The sequence below is a fragment of the Microtus ochrogaster genome, chromosome 7, assembly GCF_000317375.1.
Source record: "Microtus ochrogaster isolate Prairie Vole_2 chromosome 7, MicOch1.0, whole genome shotgun sequence".
NCBI lineage: Eukaryota > Metazoa > Chordata > Mammalia > Rodentia > Cricetidae > Microtus > Microtus ochrogaster.
Window position 1 is genome coordinate 2,938,022 of NC_022014.1, and position 12,602 is coordinate 2,950,623.

A 12,602-nucleotide genomic window follows, 5' to 3' on the forward strand; every position below is an offset into this window, starting at 1 on the left:
AGACAGGGTTTCTCTGTAGCCTGTCCTGGAACTCCCTTTGTAGACCAGGCTGGCCTCGAACTCACAGAGATCCTCCTGCCTCTGCCTCCCAAGTGCTGGGATTAAAGGCGTGCGCCACCACCGCCCGGCTAAACAATATTATAATTTTAAAATAATTTTAAATAATTTTAAAAAGAAGCCCTGATGTACGGGGTAAAAACAATACATGGTAGCTGGGGAGCTGGCTCTGAGGGCAAAGTACTTACTGTGGAAGCACGAAACCCGAGTTCAGACCCAGGACCCATGTAAATACCAGGCGGGCATGGTGACCCACCTGTAATTCGAATCTTTGGGGGCAAGAGCCAAAGGAGTAAGCTGGAAAGCTACATGAGCACCTAGATCAAGTGAAGAGTCCTCAGCATATAAGCTGGAAAGTGATCAAGGAAGATACTTCATGTCAACCTCTGGTCTCCACACGCATGTACATACAAATACAATCACAACCATACCCACAAACTCCAACACATGTGTGACCATGCACATACCCCATATGTACATGTATGCGCGCGCGCACACACACACACACACACGCATGCGCATGCAAAATAAACCAACACCACCAAGAAACCCAGCGTACAGACGGCAGAGCATTGTTAAGAAAGGAGGTTGACATAGGCAGTCAGCAATGCTTTTTCAGGTCACAGAGGGGGCTTTCTGGAGTGTGCAGCCTGCTAAATGGACAGAGCACCCTGCAGGAGTACCTAAAATTGGGCTGAGCCCCCTGTAGTGTGTGGTCATTATTGGGCTGGCTGTAAAGGAGGGAAGTGCAGCCAGCAAATCAAAAGAGGGGGCCACTAGTCTGAACCCCAACCACTACCTTCTCTGTTACAAGGCCTTTGTCTGCTGTGGGAGGCGAGAGCCAGCAGGCCCTGAAACCACACTCCCTGGGCCTCAGAAAGTCATACCCTTCTGCACAAGGAACACTTTCCTCTTCTACATCTTTCAAGAGGCCAAGATCACATTCATCTATTTTAAGCTGTGCATATACCCTAAGGGATATGCCCATTTGACTATTTCCTACCAGAGTCTTAAAAGTGCAAGACCCTAGTTCATCTCTTGTCCTTCTATTACATTTTTAGGTTTATTTTTATTAGCATGTGCACACATGCATGCATGCAGATACATGCATGCTATGGTGCATGTCTGGAGAACAGAGGCCAACTATTGTGATATGTGGGTTCGGGTCATCAGGCATGCATGGCAAGTGCTTTCACCTCCTGGTCAGTCTCGCCAGGCCCTGCCTCGTGCCCCTCTGAAGCATCACCCAGCTGCATTAGGGTCTTAAGTGATCCGGCTTCTGGTTGACGGTCACTCTAAGACTGAAGAACATAATTCTCCAGCACCAGGAGCAGGGCCCACTGGAGGCTGCCTGCTCTGCTGCGAGTAAAGCAGGAGAGAAGCCACTGCTAAGGTGCCCAGCATGGAAAGAAGGTCCAGTCAATGGCAACCGCTGTTGCTCTGGTGGCATCCTGTGCTGGTGGCCCACCAGATGCATGGGCTGTTTGGATTGCCCAGTAAGCTTACGGATTTGTATGTCCACAGAACTCTTCATAGAAGCAGCCAGTGCACAAGGCTCACTGGGTTCACATCCGTGTGTGCTGCCCCCACATCAGAGGTGGCAAGTTGGAAGCCTGAGATCTAAAAGGGGCCTCCGAGTTCCAAATGACAGGAGAGTTCTCCACACAGGAAGTAGCTTAAAACACAATGGGCAGGACAGACTGACCCTTGGTCGCAGGAAGTGGCACAGAACCCCTGGATGACGCCGTGTAACTCCACAGCCTAAATATAAACATGGCCCTGAAAGGAGCAGGAGTCAGACACCGTCCAGCATGAAGATGGGGTGTGGCACACGGGGCCTAGGCAGAATGGCAGTCACATGTCACAGCACCCCAAGAATAAGATGACTTCTCTCGAACTGCCATAATGGTCTGTGAAAGCACTGAAGGAAAAGGGTCCTTACTTCATAGGTGCCATAGGGGTTGTAAGTTCTTCACACGCTTACTGGCCCAGCATGGAGACAAGCTGTTTCTCATCCGGGGTTGCCCTTCATTTGTATGGAGGCTGACTGCTGGACAAAGTCAGCTTCCAAGAACAGAAAAGTGCACAGCGGTCTCTGGCTATTTGGATGCAACTTCTGAGGTCTAAGAATTCTAACTTCCAGGCCTGTGTTCTCATAGGCTCTACCCTATTCTACATAGTCACCTACTGGATTGGGTCACGAGAGGCAAGGAAGCAGGAGACTTGAGAATCTGCCTTTACTGTGTAGTGAGGGGAATCTGGGAGGGAGGGTGGGGCTTTGGGAATGGGTTGGATGGCAGAGCGACAGCAAGATGCCCATAGGCCTAGCAGGAGAGCTCACTATCTGCCCAGATACAGAACCCGCATGAGATGGGAGGATAGGCAGATACTGAGCCTGAGAGCTCTCAGCTATTTGGTAAATGTATATTGCCTATCAATACACATTTAGATCAAACCAAACAGAATTGCCAATACTGGTGGTAATGGTTCAAAGTTACCCTCTAGCCATTTAAAAGCCCACGGAGGTGAAGCAGGCTGCCCCTTCTTTGGGTTGCCTCTCGGTGCTCTGTGAGAAGCAGGATAGGGGATCTCCAGGTCTCTATAAGTAGGGCCTTACTTGGTGGCTCACACAAGAGAGGCCACCCATCTTGTTCCCTCCATGCCCTCCATGCCCAGGAGAAAGACAATCAACAGCAGCCCTGGAGGACAGGTTCTTCAGGGATCTCAGAAGATTATGTTCTCTTTTCTGTTCAGTTCTTATGTTTCTGATGATAACATTTGTAGCAACCTAATTCTGAAAACCGGTCTTTCAAATCTGGGGAGAATAGCACCTCCAGCCTTCGAGGCCTGTTTAGAGCTGAGCACTGACTTCTCTGCAGCAAGTCTGTGAATCAGAACTCCCTAACCGCTGCCAGACCACAGGACAAGGGAGCATGAGGCTGCACTGGCATGCTCCCCCTGGGTCCACCTCCTGCTTCCTAGCAGTCCAGACCACAGGACAAGGGAGCACGAGGCTGCACTGGCATGCTCCTCCTGGGTCCACCTCCTTCCTAGCAGTCTCCACTGATATGTTTGTTGTTGCTCAGGAGCAACCTGGGCCTATAAATGTCAGTGTGCCATGCCAGCATGCCCATCTCACAGTATGGGCTTTGGTGTAGCATTTAATACAGGGGGCACAGCCAAATTCTGGACCAGATGCCTCTCCCGCTACAGCTCACCTGCTACACTCTGCCGTGCTCATCTCCTCAGACCAGGGTGTGGGGCAGGGAGCAAAAGAAGGGGAGGCAAGACAAACATGGTGGCGCACACCTTTAATCCCAGGACTCGGGAGGCAGAGGCTCTTAGAGTCCGGTGCCAGCCTGGTCTACAGAGCAAGTTCCCGGACAGCCAGGGCTACACAGAGAAACCATGTCTCGAAAACAACAACCTCCCCACAACAAAACAAACAAACAAAAAAAAGGTGCTGGGGGAAGGCAGGCACAAGGGCTGAAGCACCACTCTGGCTGCTGGTAGAGGAAGGACATGGGGCCTTAGAGACAAATGGAGTGGGAGCCTGGGTTCAGCAGACCCAGGTCTGGCTCCTGCTCCGTCCCTTGCTGGCAGAGAGGCCCAGTAAAGTCACTTAATGTTATAGGCTCAAGACTTTTGCCTATAGGAGGGAGAGGTAACAATGCTGAGTTTTAATCTGGGTTTGGTGGTGCACACCTTTAATCCCAGCACTGGGAAGGCAGAGGCGGGGAATCTGTGAGTTAGAGGCCAGCCTGGTCTACAGAGTGAGTTCCCAGGACAGTTAGGGCTGTGTAGAGAGGAGAGAACAAAATAAAACAAAACCCCAAAACCAAACCCTCCGCTGTTGCCTGGACTTCCCTTCCCTTCTAGTTTCCATTATAACACAGCACTGGAGTGAAAACGGAATAGTTGTCTTTTCAAGATGCAAGCCAGGGGATGGGAGGATGGCTCAGTGAGTAAACTGTTGGCTGTGCAAGATCAGAATTTGGATCTTCGGCCCTTACAACAAATCTGTGTGTAGTGGAGTACGCCTGTAACCCCAGAACTGGGAGGGCAGAGACAGGAGGATCCAGGAGCTCAGAGGCCAGCCAGTCTAGCCAAAATGATGAGATATTGAACTGGTGAGACCCTATTTTCTTTTTTTCCTTTTTCTTTTCTTTCTTTCTTTTCTTTTCTTTTTGGTTTTTTGAGACAGGGTTTCTCTGTAGTTTTGGAGCCTTTCCTGGAACTAGCTTTTGTAGCTCAGGCTGGCCCCCAACTCACAGAGATCCACCTGCCTCTGCCTCCTGAGTGCTGGGATTAAAGGCACGCACCACCACCGCCCGGCCGAGATAAGCTAGAGAGCAGTAGGGAAGACACCTGAAGTTGATCTCTGGCCTCCATGTGCACATACATAAGCAAGCCTACCCCTCCCCTGCACCACGTGTACACACATGCACGTACCACACACACAAAGACTCAAATAACAGAGCAGCATTCCAGCCCTGGTGGGATGTGACCACTGCAGCCAAGCTAGGAGGACAGGATAACAGGAAGACTCCAGAGTAAGTGAGGTGCTTCCAGAAAGTTCTGTCCAGAGAAGACACTAGCTGTTTGCATTGCTTTTCCACCTGACTTGGCTCTCCCCTAAGTGTCTCACCATACTGACCACCTGCTTTCCCTCCTTCTGGCCCACAGTACAGTTTGACATGATGCGTGCTTGCAACCTGGTGGCCACAGCCGCACTTGCCGTGGGTCAGCTTACCTTCGTCCTTGGGCTGACAGGCCTGCCCCTGATGTCACCAGAATCCCAGTGCTGGGAAGAGGCAATGGCTGCTGCATTCCAGCTGGCAAGTAAGTACCCAGGGTGGGCAGATTAGCCACACTGTGGCCCCACAAGGCTGGTGGAACTGCTGGGCCTTTTTGATATCATGGAAGAGTACCCCAGGGCCCTGGGTAGCCTGAGGTTCGGCTACAGGAAGGTGCTCTGCTTTTTTTCCCCAAGTCTACAGAATCTGTACCACATTGCCCTTCTGTATGTCAGTGTGCTCCTGATGTCCATTTGAAGCAGCTGGCTTATAGCAAAGGTGGGAAACAGACCCAGCGTGGTCCCAGCCAGCCCAGCTGAAGGCGGGCCTTTGTTGGAAATGAGGCTTCCTGGGGCCTGATCTGGGCTCGGGGCACACGCTTGCTCATGACCAGTAAGAAGTTCATGTAACATGTTATACATTGTCCGAGTGGACAACAGATGTCAACCCATGCATGCATGCATGCTCCTATCCTACCTGTAACACAGATGCCGACCGTAACCTGGCCTTGCATGACACTGGGTCCTCAGAGAGCAGAGCTGTCTTTCAGTACTGCATCAGCCACCCACCTGCCTAGCGATCTGGGTACTGTGTGCAAGACTGACAATGTAGGAGCAAATATGCTGTTATTTTCTTATCTGTTTGTTTGCTTTGAGACAAGATCTCTAAGTAGCCCTGGCTGGCCTGTAACTCATTAAGTAAGCAAGGCTGGCCTTGAACTCAGAGATCCACCTGCCTCAGCCTCCTGAGTGCTAGGTTCAAAGGCGTGCGCCATGGCATCTAGCTGAAAATTTGCTGTTTTTAAAGTTTAAGAGTGGTGTCACCACAAGCAGTGACCCAGTGACCGGCAGAACTGTGGAAGGCTTGGACTTGTGGTAGGAGTCATGGCTGCTGTCCCATTTCTCCCTCCTGTGGGCTCAGCGCTGCTCGATTCATGAACTAGGTGAAGTTCAACCATCTTGCAACTCTCTAAGGATGTCAGCTATGCAGTCTACAGACAGACGAGGGCCCACAGGTGCACAGGACCAGGGTGTGGACACTCTAAATCGACCTTTCCTTTCTGGCCTAGAATGCCAGCCATTCCTGTGTCCAGTGTACACTCCTAACAGGGGAAATGGCAGGAAGTCTGAAGTGAATCATTCTAGGAATAATGGATCCTGGGCCTTTATCTTTCTTGAGAAACAGTTTCCAGAATGAGGTTGACCGGTATTTATGTGCTAGAGAAGCCTGGTGGGAGTCAGGAAACCTGCTACCCTGAATGCTAAGAATAGTGTGGCGGAATGGTCCTGGCAAAGTCACTTCCCTGTGGCCAGTCAGAGGCAGGAAGGGATGGGGGTGGGGATTGTGAGGATTGGGAAAACTGGAAGAACCCAGGGCTCAGTGGCAGGGCAGCTGGATTTGTATCCTGGCTCTACCCATGTGAATGTGAGCAATGACAGAGCCAGTTGCAGCTCACCCAGCTGCAGTACAAGGTCATTTCTGAGGCTCCCACTGGTGACGAGGAACACTGAGATGAGACATGCAGATGTGACTGAGGGTCAGTCCTGCCCTCTTCCCAACTTTACCACTGAACGTACAACATGGGACGTGTTCAGAGGTTTCTCACTTCGCCCTCTACTGACCACACACACACAACAAATGGCTTCTTCCCACTGAAGCGACAGCCCCCACCATCTGAATCTGTCCTCTCAAGAAGGAAATGGAAGATTTTGAAAACATCACAGTAGAAGCTGAGCTTTAAAAAGACATCTTGTTAGGAATGCATGTCTTTAATCCCAGCATTCAAGAGGCAGAGGTAGACAGATGTCTGTGAGTGCAAGGCCAACCTGGTCTACGCAGCAAGTTCCAGGCCAGCCAGAGTTACATGATGAGACCCTGTCCAAACCAACTCCTCCCAAAAAAATAACAAATAAAAAAATTAAAAGACATCTTAGTGGCAAAAAAGAAAAAGAACAATAGTTCTTTCACTGTTGTTTTTTTAATTCTGCACTAGCTCTTGTCTGTGGAACTACTCCTACTGTGGTAATCAGCCCCGTTGCTGCCTATCTTCCTTAACCATCCTACAGACTCTTACTTGGACTCATCGGAACATGGGTCTGGTGGCAGGATTGACAACAGTCTCCTGAAAGCATCTGTTTCGTGAGAAAATAGTGTTGCTTCCAAATATTCATTGAAGAAAAATCAAAGTAAGGAAACTTCCATTAACTGAAATTAAATTATCTTTGGCAGTCTTGGAGGGGATGTATCAGGGCCTCCAGAAGGGTACACCCCTACTTTGAGTATTTCGAGGCCAGCATGACCTCTGGAGAGGTTAGACCATCTCGGTCCAAACACTCCCCAACAGCTGGAGCCCAACAGAAAGCACAGCGCACTGAGGGCGGTGGCCCCCAGGGGCAGTTTGGGAAGCTTCTTGTGCCTTCCAGGCTGCCCTGTCCCTCTGCATCTGACTATACCCCTGACAGGTCTGTTTTGCCCAAAAAGGAAATGCATTTGGCCTGTTTAGACTTGTTTCATTGACAAACAGTACAGAGAGCTGCTATGTGCCTTTCTTCTATCACACTGCTAATTTTAGAGCCGGGTTTTTTCCTGTGCTTGGGTCTGTTTTAAAGCCAGGGAGAGACTGTGGGGCGCCAGGATGTCCTGTCACAGGACGAGGAAACGCCTGCTATTACCTGTTGTCAAGCGGACCAGTACTGGGGCGAGGTGGGTGGGCAGGGGGAAGAAGATGCTAATGAAAGAGCAAAGTATGTGGATTGACTGAGGAGGCTGAGAAACCCTGGCAACCAGCAGAAGCAGCAAACTCAAGGGAGGGCTCCCTGTCTGCCTGTGCTCTCACTGGCTATGTGCTCTTCATCTCTGGGCACCAGGACCACAGTCAGCAGAACCCTGGGCTGGTAAAAGGACCATCCCTCCCCCTGCGAGAACCACAGTTCTGAGGACCCTTTCTCAGCAACGTCAGGGGCAGCAGGGCCAATCTACTGTTTTTGTGGACTGTCAGCAGGTTCATCTGGTGTTACCCTTTTATATCCACCCCATATGTGCAATGGCATCCCCAGGTCTGCTAAGGGCTTTCCAAGCCTGATTTTCCTTTACCTGAAATCTGGAAAAATTCCTTCATGACCCTTATTCCATGCCCTCAACACTGCTCTCTGAAACGCCAGACTTTCTCCTGTGAGAGCAGCATGCTGTGTGTCTGTCATGGAGACAGGTCCTAAGAGCTCAACACAGTTAGAGATGTGCCCACTGAAGATGGGACACAAGGAGGGGAGGTGGCTCTGACAGTTATTCCACCACCATGAGGCAGTGTCACAAGGTCTGTCTTGTTCTTTCCACTTTCTTTTTCTCTCATTCTCCTCCCTTTTTGCCTTTCTGTGGTAACTAGCACAGCATAGGGTAAAAAATGCCAGGGTTTCCCATTGTCTCCCATCCAAGGCCCATTTAGCGTGCCAATCAGCTGACTGTCAGCTCAGGAAGATACAGCATACAGAATCCTCTCAGCAGTGCCTCGAGCAATAGTGCCCCCATGATCCCAGCAGGAGGGTCTGTAATGAGAAGCTGCACCTGCCAGGGTCCTGAGCATTTGGCTCCTACCATTGGGGCTGAGTGCTGTTGTTCTGGCCTCTCCAAGAGGTCCATGCATATGGAGGTGCTGTAAGCTCACGTTCCCACTCTGTGTGCCCGTTTGTTTCCTCTGCTACACTGGGGTGGCTTCACAGCTCTGCTTAGGAGGCACCTCAGCACTACATGGCTTTTGAGGACTTCTGAATGCTTCAGGTGTGCTCCAGCTAGAGTGCTGGATCTAGCACAGGTCAAGGGTCCCACACCTGGCTCTGCCTACTACCAAGTCCTTGTTGACTCCCCTCATCCTCTGTCACCCGAATATGAGGCGGGGCACATGACCTTCTTTTCTGATCCATAGGTATACTGTCTTCAGAGGTCACCAGTGCTGTTATCCTTCCCTAAAACTCTGTGGTGACACGCACCCGCACTGAGGAGACACCATGCCCAATGTGTGTTCTCTGTGTTCTTTAGCGCAGAACCTAGGCTCCCCTATCCTGCATGGGGTGGGTGAGCTATCCTTCCCTCTAGAGCTGGTTGATTCTGCATGTCTTGGGGGCCAATGATTTACTAGGATAAAGTTGCACATCCAAACTGCAATTCCTTTGCCATCATTAGCGCCTTTCTGCCCAATGAGTCCACTGTGGGGGTACGACAAACAGGGTCAAGCTGGTGAGGTCATCACTGCCCCCGTAGTCATGCCAGTGTGGCACTATTGATACATGCAAGGGCATATGGCATCTTCCCTATGGAGTGCCAGGCTTAGAAAGTTCTACAGCTTGTTTCAGGAGGGAGTTGGTCTTGGAAAGTGGCAGTGAATGTGTAATCCCGAAGGCCATGCTTTGCACTTGAATTCTTCAAAAGCTCCTCTTCCACACCCATTACCATTATAGTTTATATAACCCATTTCCAAATCTCTTTGGACAATGGCAGTATATAGTAAAAACAAAACAAAACAACAACAAAGGCCTAAGCATGGCATATAGCACCAACTTCTCTTCCTGATGCCTGGGGCATCCAGGGAGAATGTGGGTCATACAAGTTATTTCATAATTAATTATTCATAACTGCCTTTATGGTGGAAGGAAGCTAAGCCTCTCTCTTTTCCAACATGTATGTATTGTATATATGAATATTATGTTCTGGTAATTGAGCCCAGGACTTTGTGCATGTAAGACAAGCACTTTATCACTGAATTACAACCTCAACTATTAAAAAAGTAAAACAATTTATTTTTCGCTTTATGTGTTTTGAGATGGAGTCATATTAGGGGGCCCAGGCTAGCCCAGAGCTCTCCATGTAGTTCATGATGGTCTGGAACTCACTATATAGTCCAGGCTGTCCTATCTTCTAAGTGGTTCCTACAAGCATGCATCACCATACCCAACTTTAGTCTTTGGCTATTTGAGACAGTCTCTTGTCATGAAGTTCACGTAGGTTTTCAATTTGCTATGAAGCTTGGGTTGGCTTCAAGCTCACAATACTCATGTGTTCCCTCTTGGATGCTCTATTACCTGCATGCTCCATCATACTTGGGGAAGAAATCTCCTTTTATGGAAGCCCAAGTCTTTTGTGACACAGTTTTGGTTCTCTGAAATTGGTGGGTGTGTATGTGCCCATTTCTGACTCCTTGCACTTTGGCTTCTGCAGTTCAACCTTTGCAAAGCCCATTTACAGAGCGTGTTTTACTTCACACACTTATTAGTCAACGGGTGTTAGCAGCCAACAAGACCACTGTCAACACGGCTCTGGGTTGTTCTTTATATCTTGGCTCAGCTGGTTTTGTATCTGGTCAAAACTGCCAGAGGTCAGGCATGGTGGGTGGCGCACACCTTGAATCCTAGCACTTGGGAGGCAGAGGCAGGTGGATCTCTGTGAGTTAGAGGCCACCCTGGTGTACACGACAAGTTCAGGGCCAGCTAGGGCTATACAGTAAGACTCTGTCACAAAACAAACAAATGAACAAACAACCTCTCCTAACAACAACAAACCAAAAACTCCCCACAGCTAACCAGCAGAGCCTCTCCCGTGTCACACGTGCTGGCTTCCTGTCCTGGTAACTGTAAGGTTTAATGGCAAGACTTAAACGCACACTCGGCTGTTTACTGTTCTAGTCTTTACAGAGTTGGTAAACACGAACTGAAATGGCGTCTTAGGAGCTGGTGGGAGATCTGATGTTTTCTTAGACTTGCGGATCTTGTTGTGGCAAAGTATCCGTGGCTTGGACTCGGCTTGGTCAGGCTAATTTCCTTTTCTGTGTTCTCTATCTGGTCTCAAGCACTACTCTGCATCCTAGCTATGCTTCATCTCTCCTCCCTGTCTTCCTTCCCCAGCTGAGTCCTTTGGGAGCTTTAGAAGAACACGATCCCTTACTCCTCAATGCCTCAGATCCTCCGACCAGAAAGAACTATTTGGATCAAAAACTCAGCTTTCTGTCACGTAGTGCTGGGTCTTTTAACACAGGGATTCAAGACTAGTGATGAAAGAGACAGGGGCCTGGCTTGTTCCTTTTCCCTCACTGCATGCACATGCTGGACACGCCGACCCTGGCGGTGTCTGCGACTGCCCCTTTGTCAGTGTGCTCATTAGAATCCAGTCATGTTCCTGCTAAGGCACAGGCCCTTGGCTTACTCAATGGCGGAGGAGCACCAGAGGTCAGCCCCAGTGTCTTTCCTCTGATGCCACCTGTGTATATGTTTGACAGTCATTCCAAAAGGAAGACCTTGTGACAGAAGCTTAGGCCCCAGGAAGAAGGCAGGAAGGAAGAAAGAGAGGAAAGGGACGCTCTCCACTGTGCTGGAATTCACACCGCCCTCCACTGGCCATGGCACAGGAAAAGGCTGTTTGCTTTGGCAACGGGACTTCATAGAGATGGAACCGATCCCATGTGCAGAACACAGCACTCGCAGAAGCACTTCCCTTTGGGAGGTTTCTGGACAGGCTGATTACATCACTGAGAATCTGGGGGAGAGAAGTCTCCAGGGGAAAGGACACCGAGGAGAAAGGGAGCCTTCTTTAGGGACTAATTTAGTTTAGGGGTAATGAAAGTAGAACTCCAAGTGAAAGCCAGCCTCAGCCTACTGGTCCATCTCCTTCCACCCAGGCCTGTGTCTCTCAAGCATAGGAGGTCCACAAGAAGAAGCCAGCCTTATTTCAGAATAACGTCTGTATTGCAATATGCTGAGTCAGCTGACTCCAGGCGCCTTCTCACACAGGACAGGAGCTCGTGTAGCCATGCACGAATTCACAGAGCTTTCCCACATTTTCATTTGCTTTTTATTGATGACACATGGAAGGGGTGACTTCTTTGTATCACCCATCTAGTCCATAGCGTCTCATCTGTTGGCTCAGGGCAGGACTTGGATTGTAGCTATGCCTGTTACAGTGTATCAGGTCCCCTTTTGCAGGACACATGTTTGTGAGCTGGCCTTGATACACCTAGCTCCCCATGCTGAGATTCCCTACAGGGTTCCTGGTGTTGGGAATGAACAGACTGTTCCACTTCCCCTTTGTCTGTATGTGTTCTAATGTGGTCAGAGTTGATCTATGACAGAACTGAAGTTCACAGAACTGAAGCTCACGTACAAAACATTTGTTCTCTCTCTATAGCCCTGGCTGTCCTGTAACTCACTCTGTAGATCAGGCTGGCCTGAATCTCAGAGATCCGCCTGCCTCTGCCTCCTGAGTGCTGAGATTAAAGGGGTGTGCCTTCACTGCCTGGCTGTTTTTTGTGGGATCTGAACTCAAATCCTCATACTTGCATTGCAGGTATTTTGCCAACTGATCCATCTACCCAACCCAAATTTACAGTTTTTATCTTCCAACTTATATTTTCAGGACATAGAGGGCTATACCAGGTCTTTTATGCACATGCAAATTTACATTTCTTTAATTATTTATCAACACAATAAATGTTCTTCCATTTTACATGGTGTTCCTGGAAGCAGATCCATTCTCTGAAACTAATTTGTGTACATGATAAATAATATAGCTAGCCATGGAAACAATGTATTATTAAGCATACTATGCTGGGGCTAAGGAAAGAAAGGAAGGGCTGCAGATTGTGCTTAGTGGTAGGGCACTTGCTTGGCATGCACACCCCACCCCAACCCAAAAAAGGAAAGAAGAGGAAGGAAGGAAGGAAGGAAGGAAGGAAGGAAGGAAGGAAGGGAGAGAGAGAGAGAGAGAGAG

General features: G+C 49.4%; 2 protein-coding genes across 4 annotated transcripts in view; one reads left to right on the forward strand and one right to left on the reverse strand.

Moving 5' to 3' along the window:
- The window catches only part of Ift140 (intraflagellar transport 140), an 89,111-nt gene that overhangs the window by 24,015 nt on the left and 52,494 nt on the right, over window positions 1-12,602 (reverse strand). The window lies entirely within an intron of this gene.
- The window catches only part of Tmem204 (transmembrane protein 204), a 26,191-nt gene that overhangs the window by 7,574 nt on the left and 6,015 nt on the right, over window positions 1-12,602 (forward strand). The window contains exon 3 of the mRNA XM_005349116.2: window positions 4,744-4,899. Within this exon, the coding sequence (XP_005349173.1) occupies window positions 4,744-4,899 (156 nt within the window). The remainder of the gene's footprint in view (window positions 1-4,743; window positions 4,900-12,602) is intronic.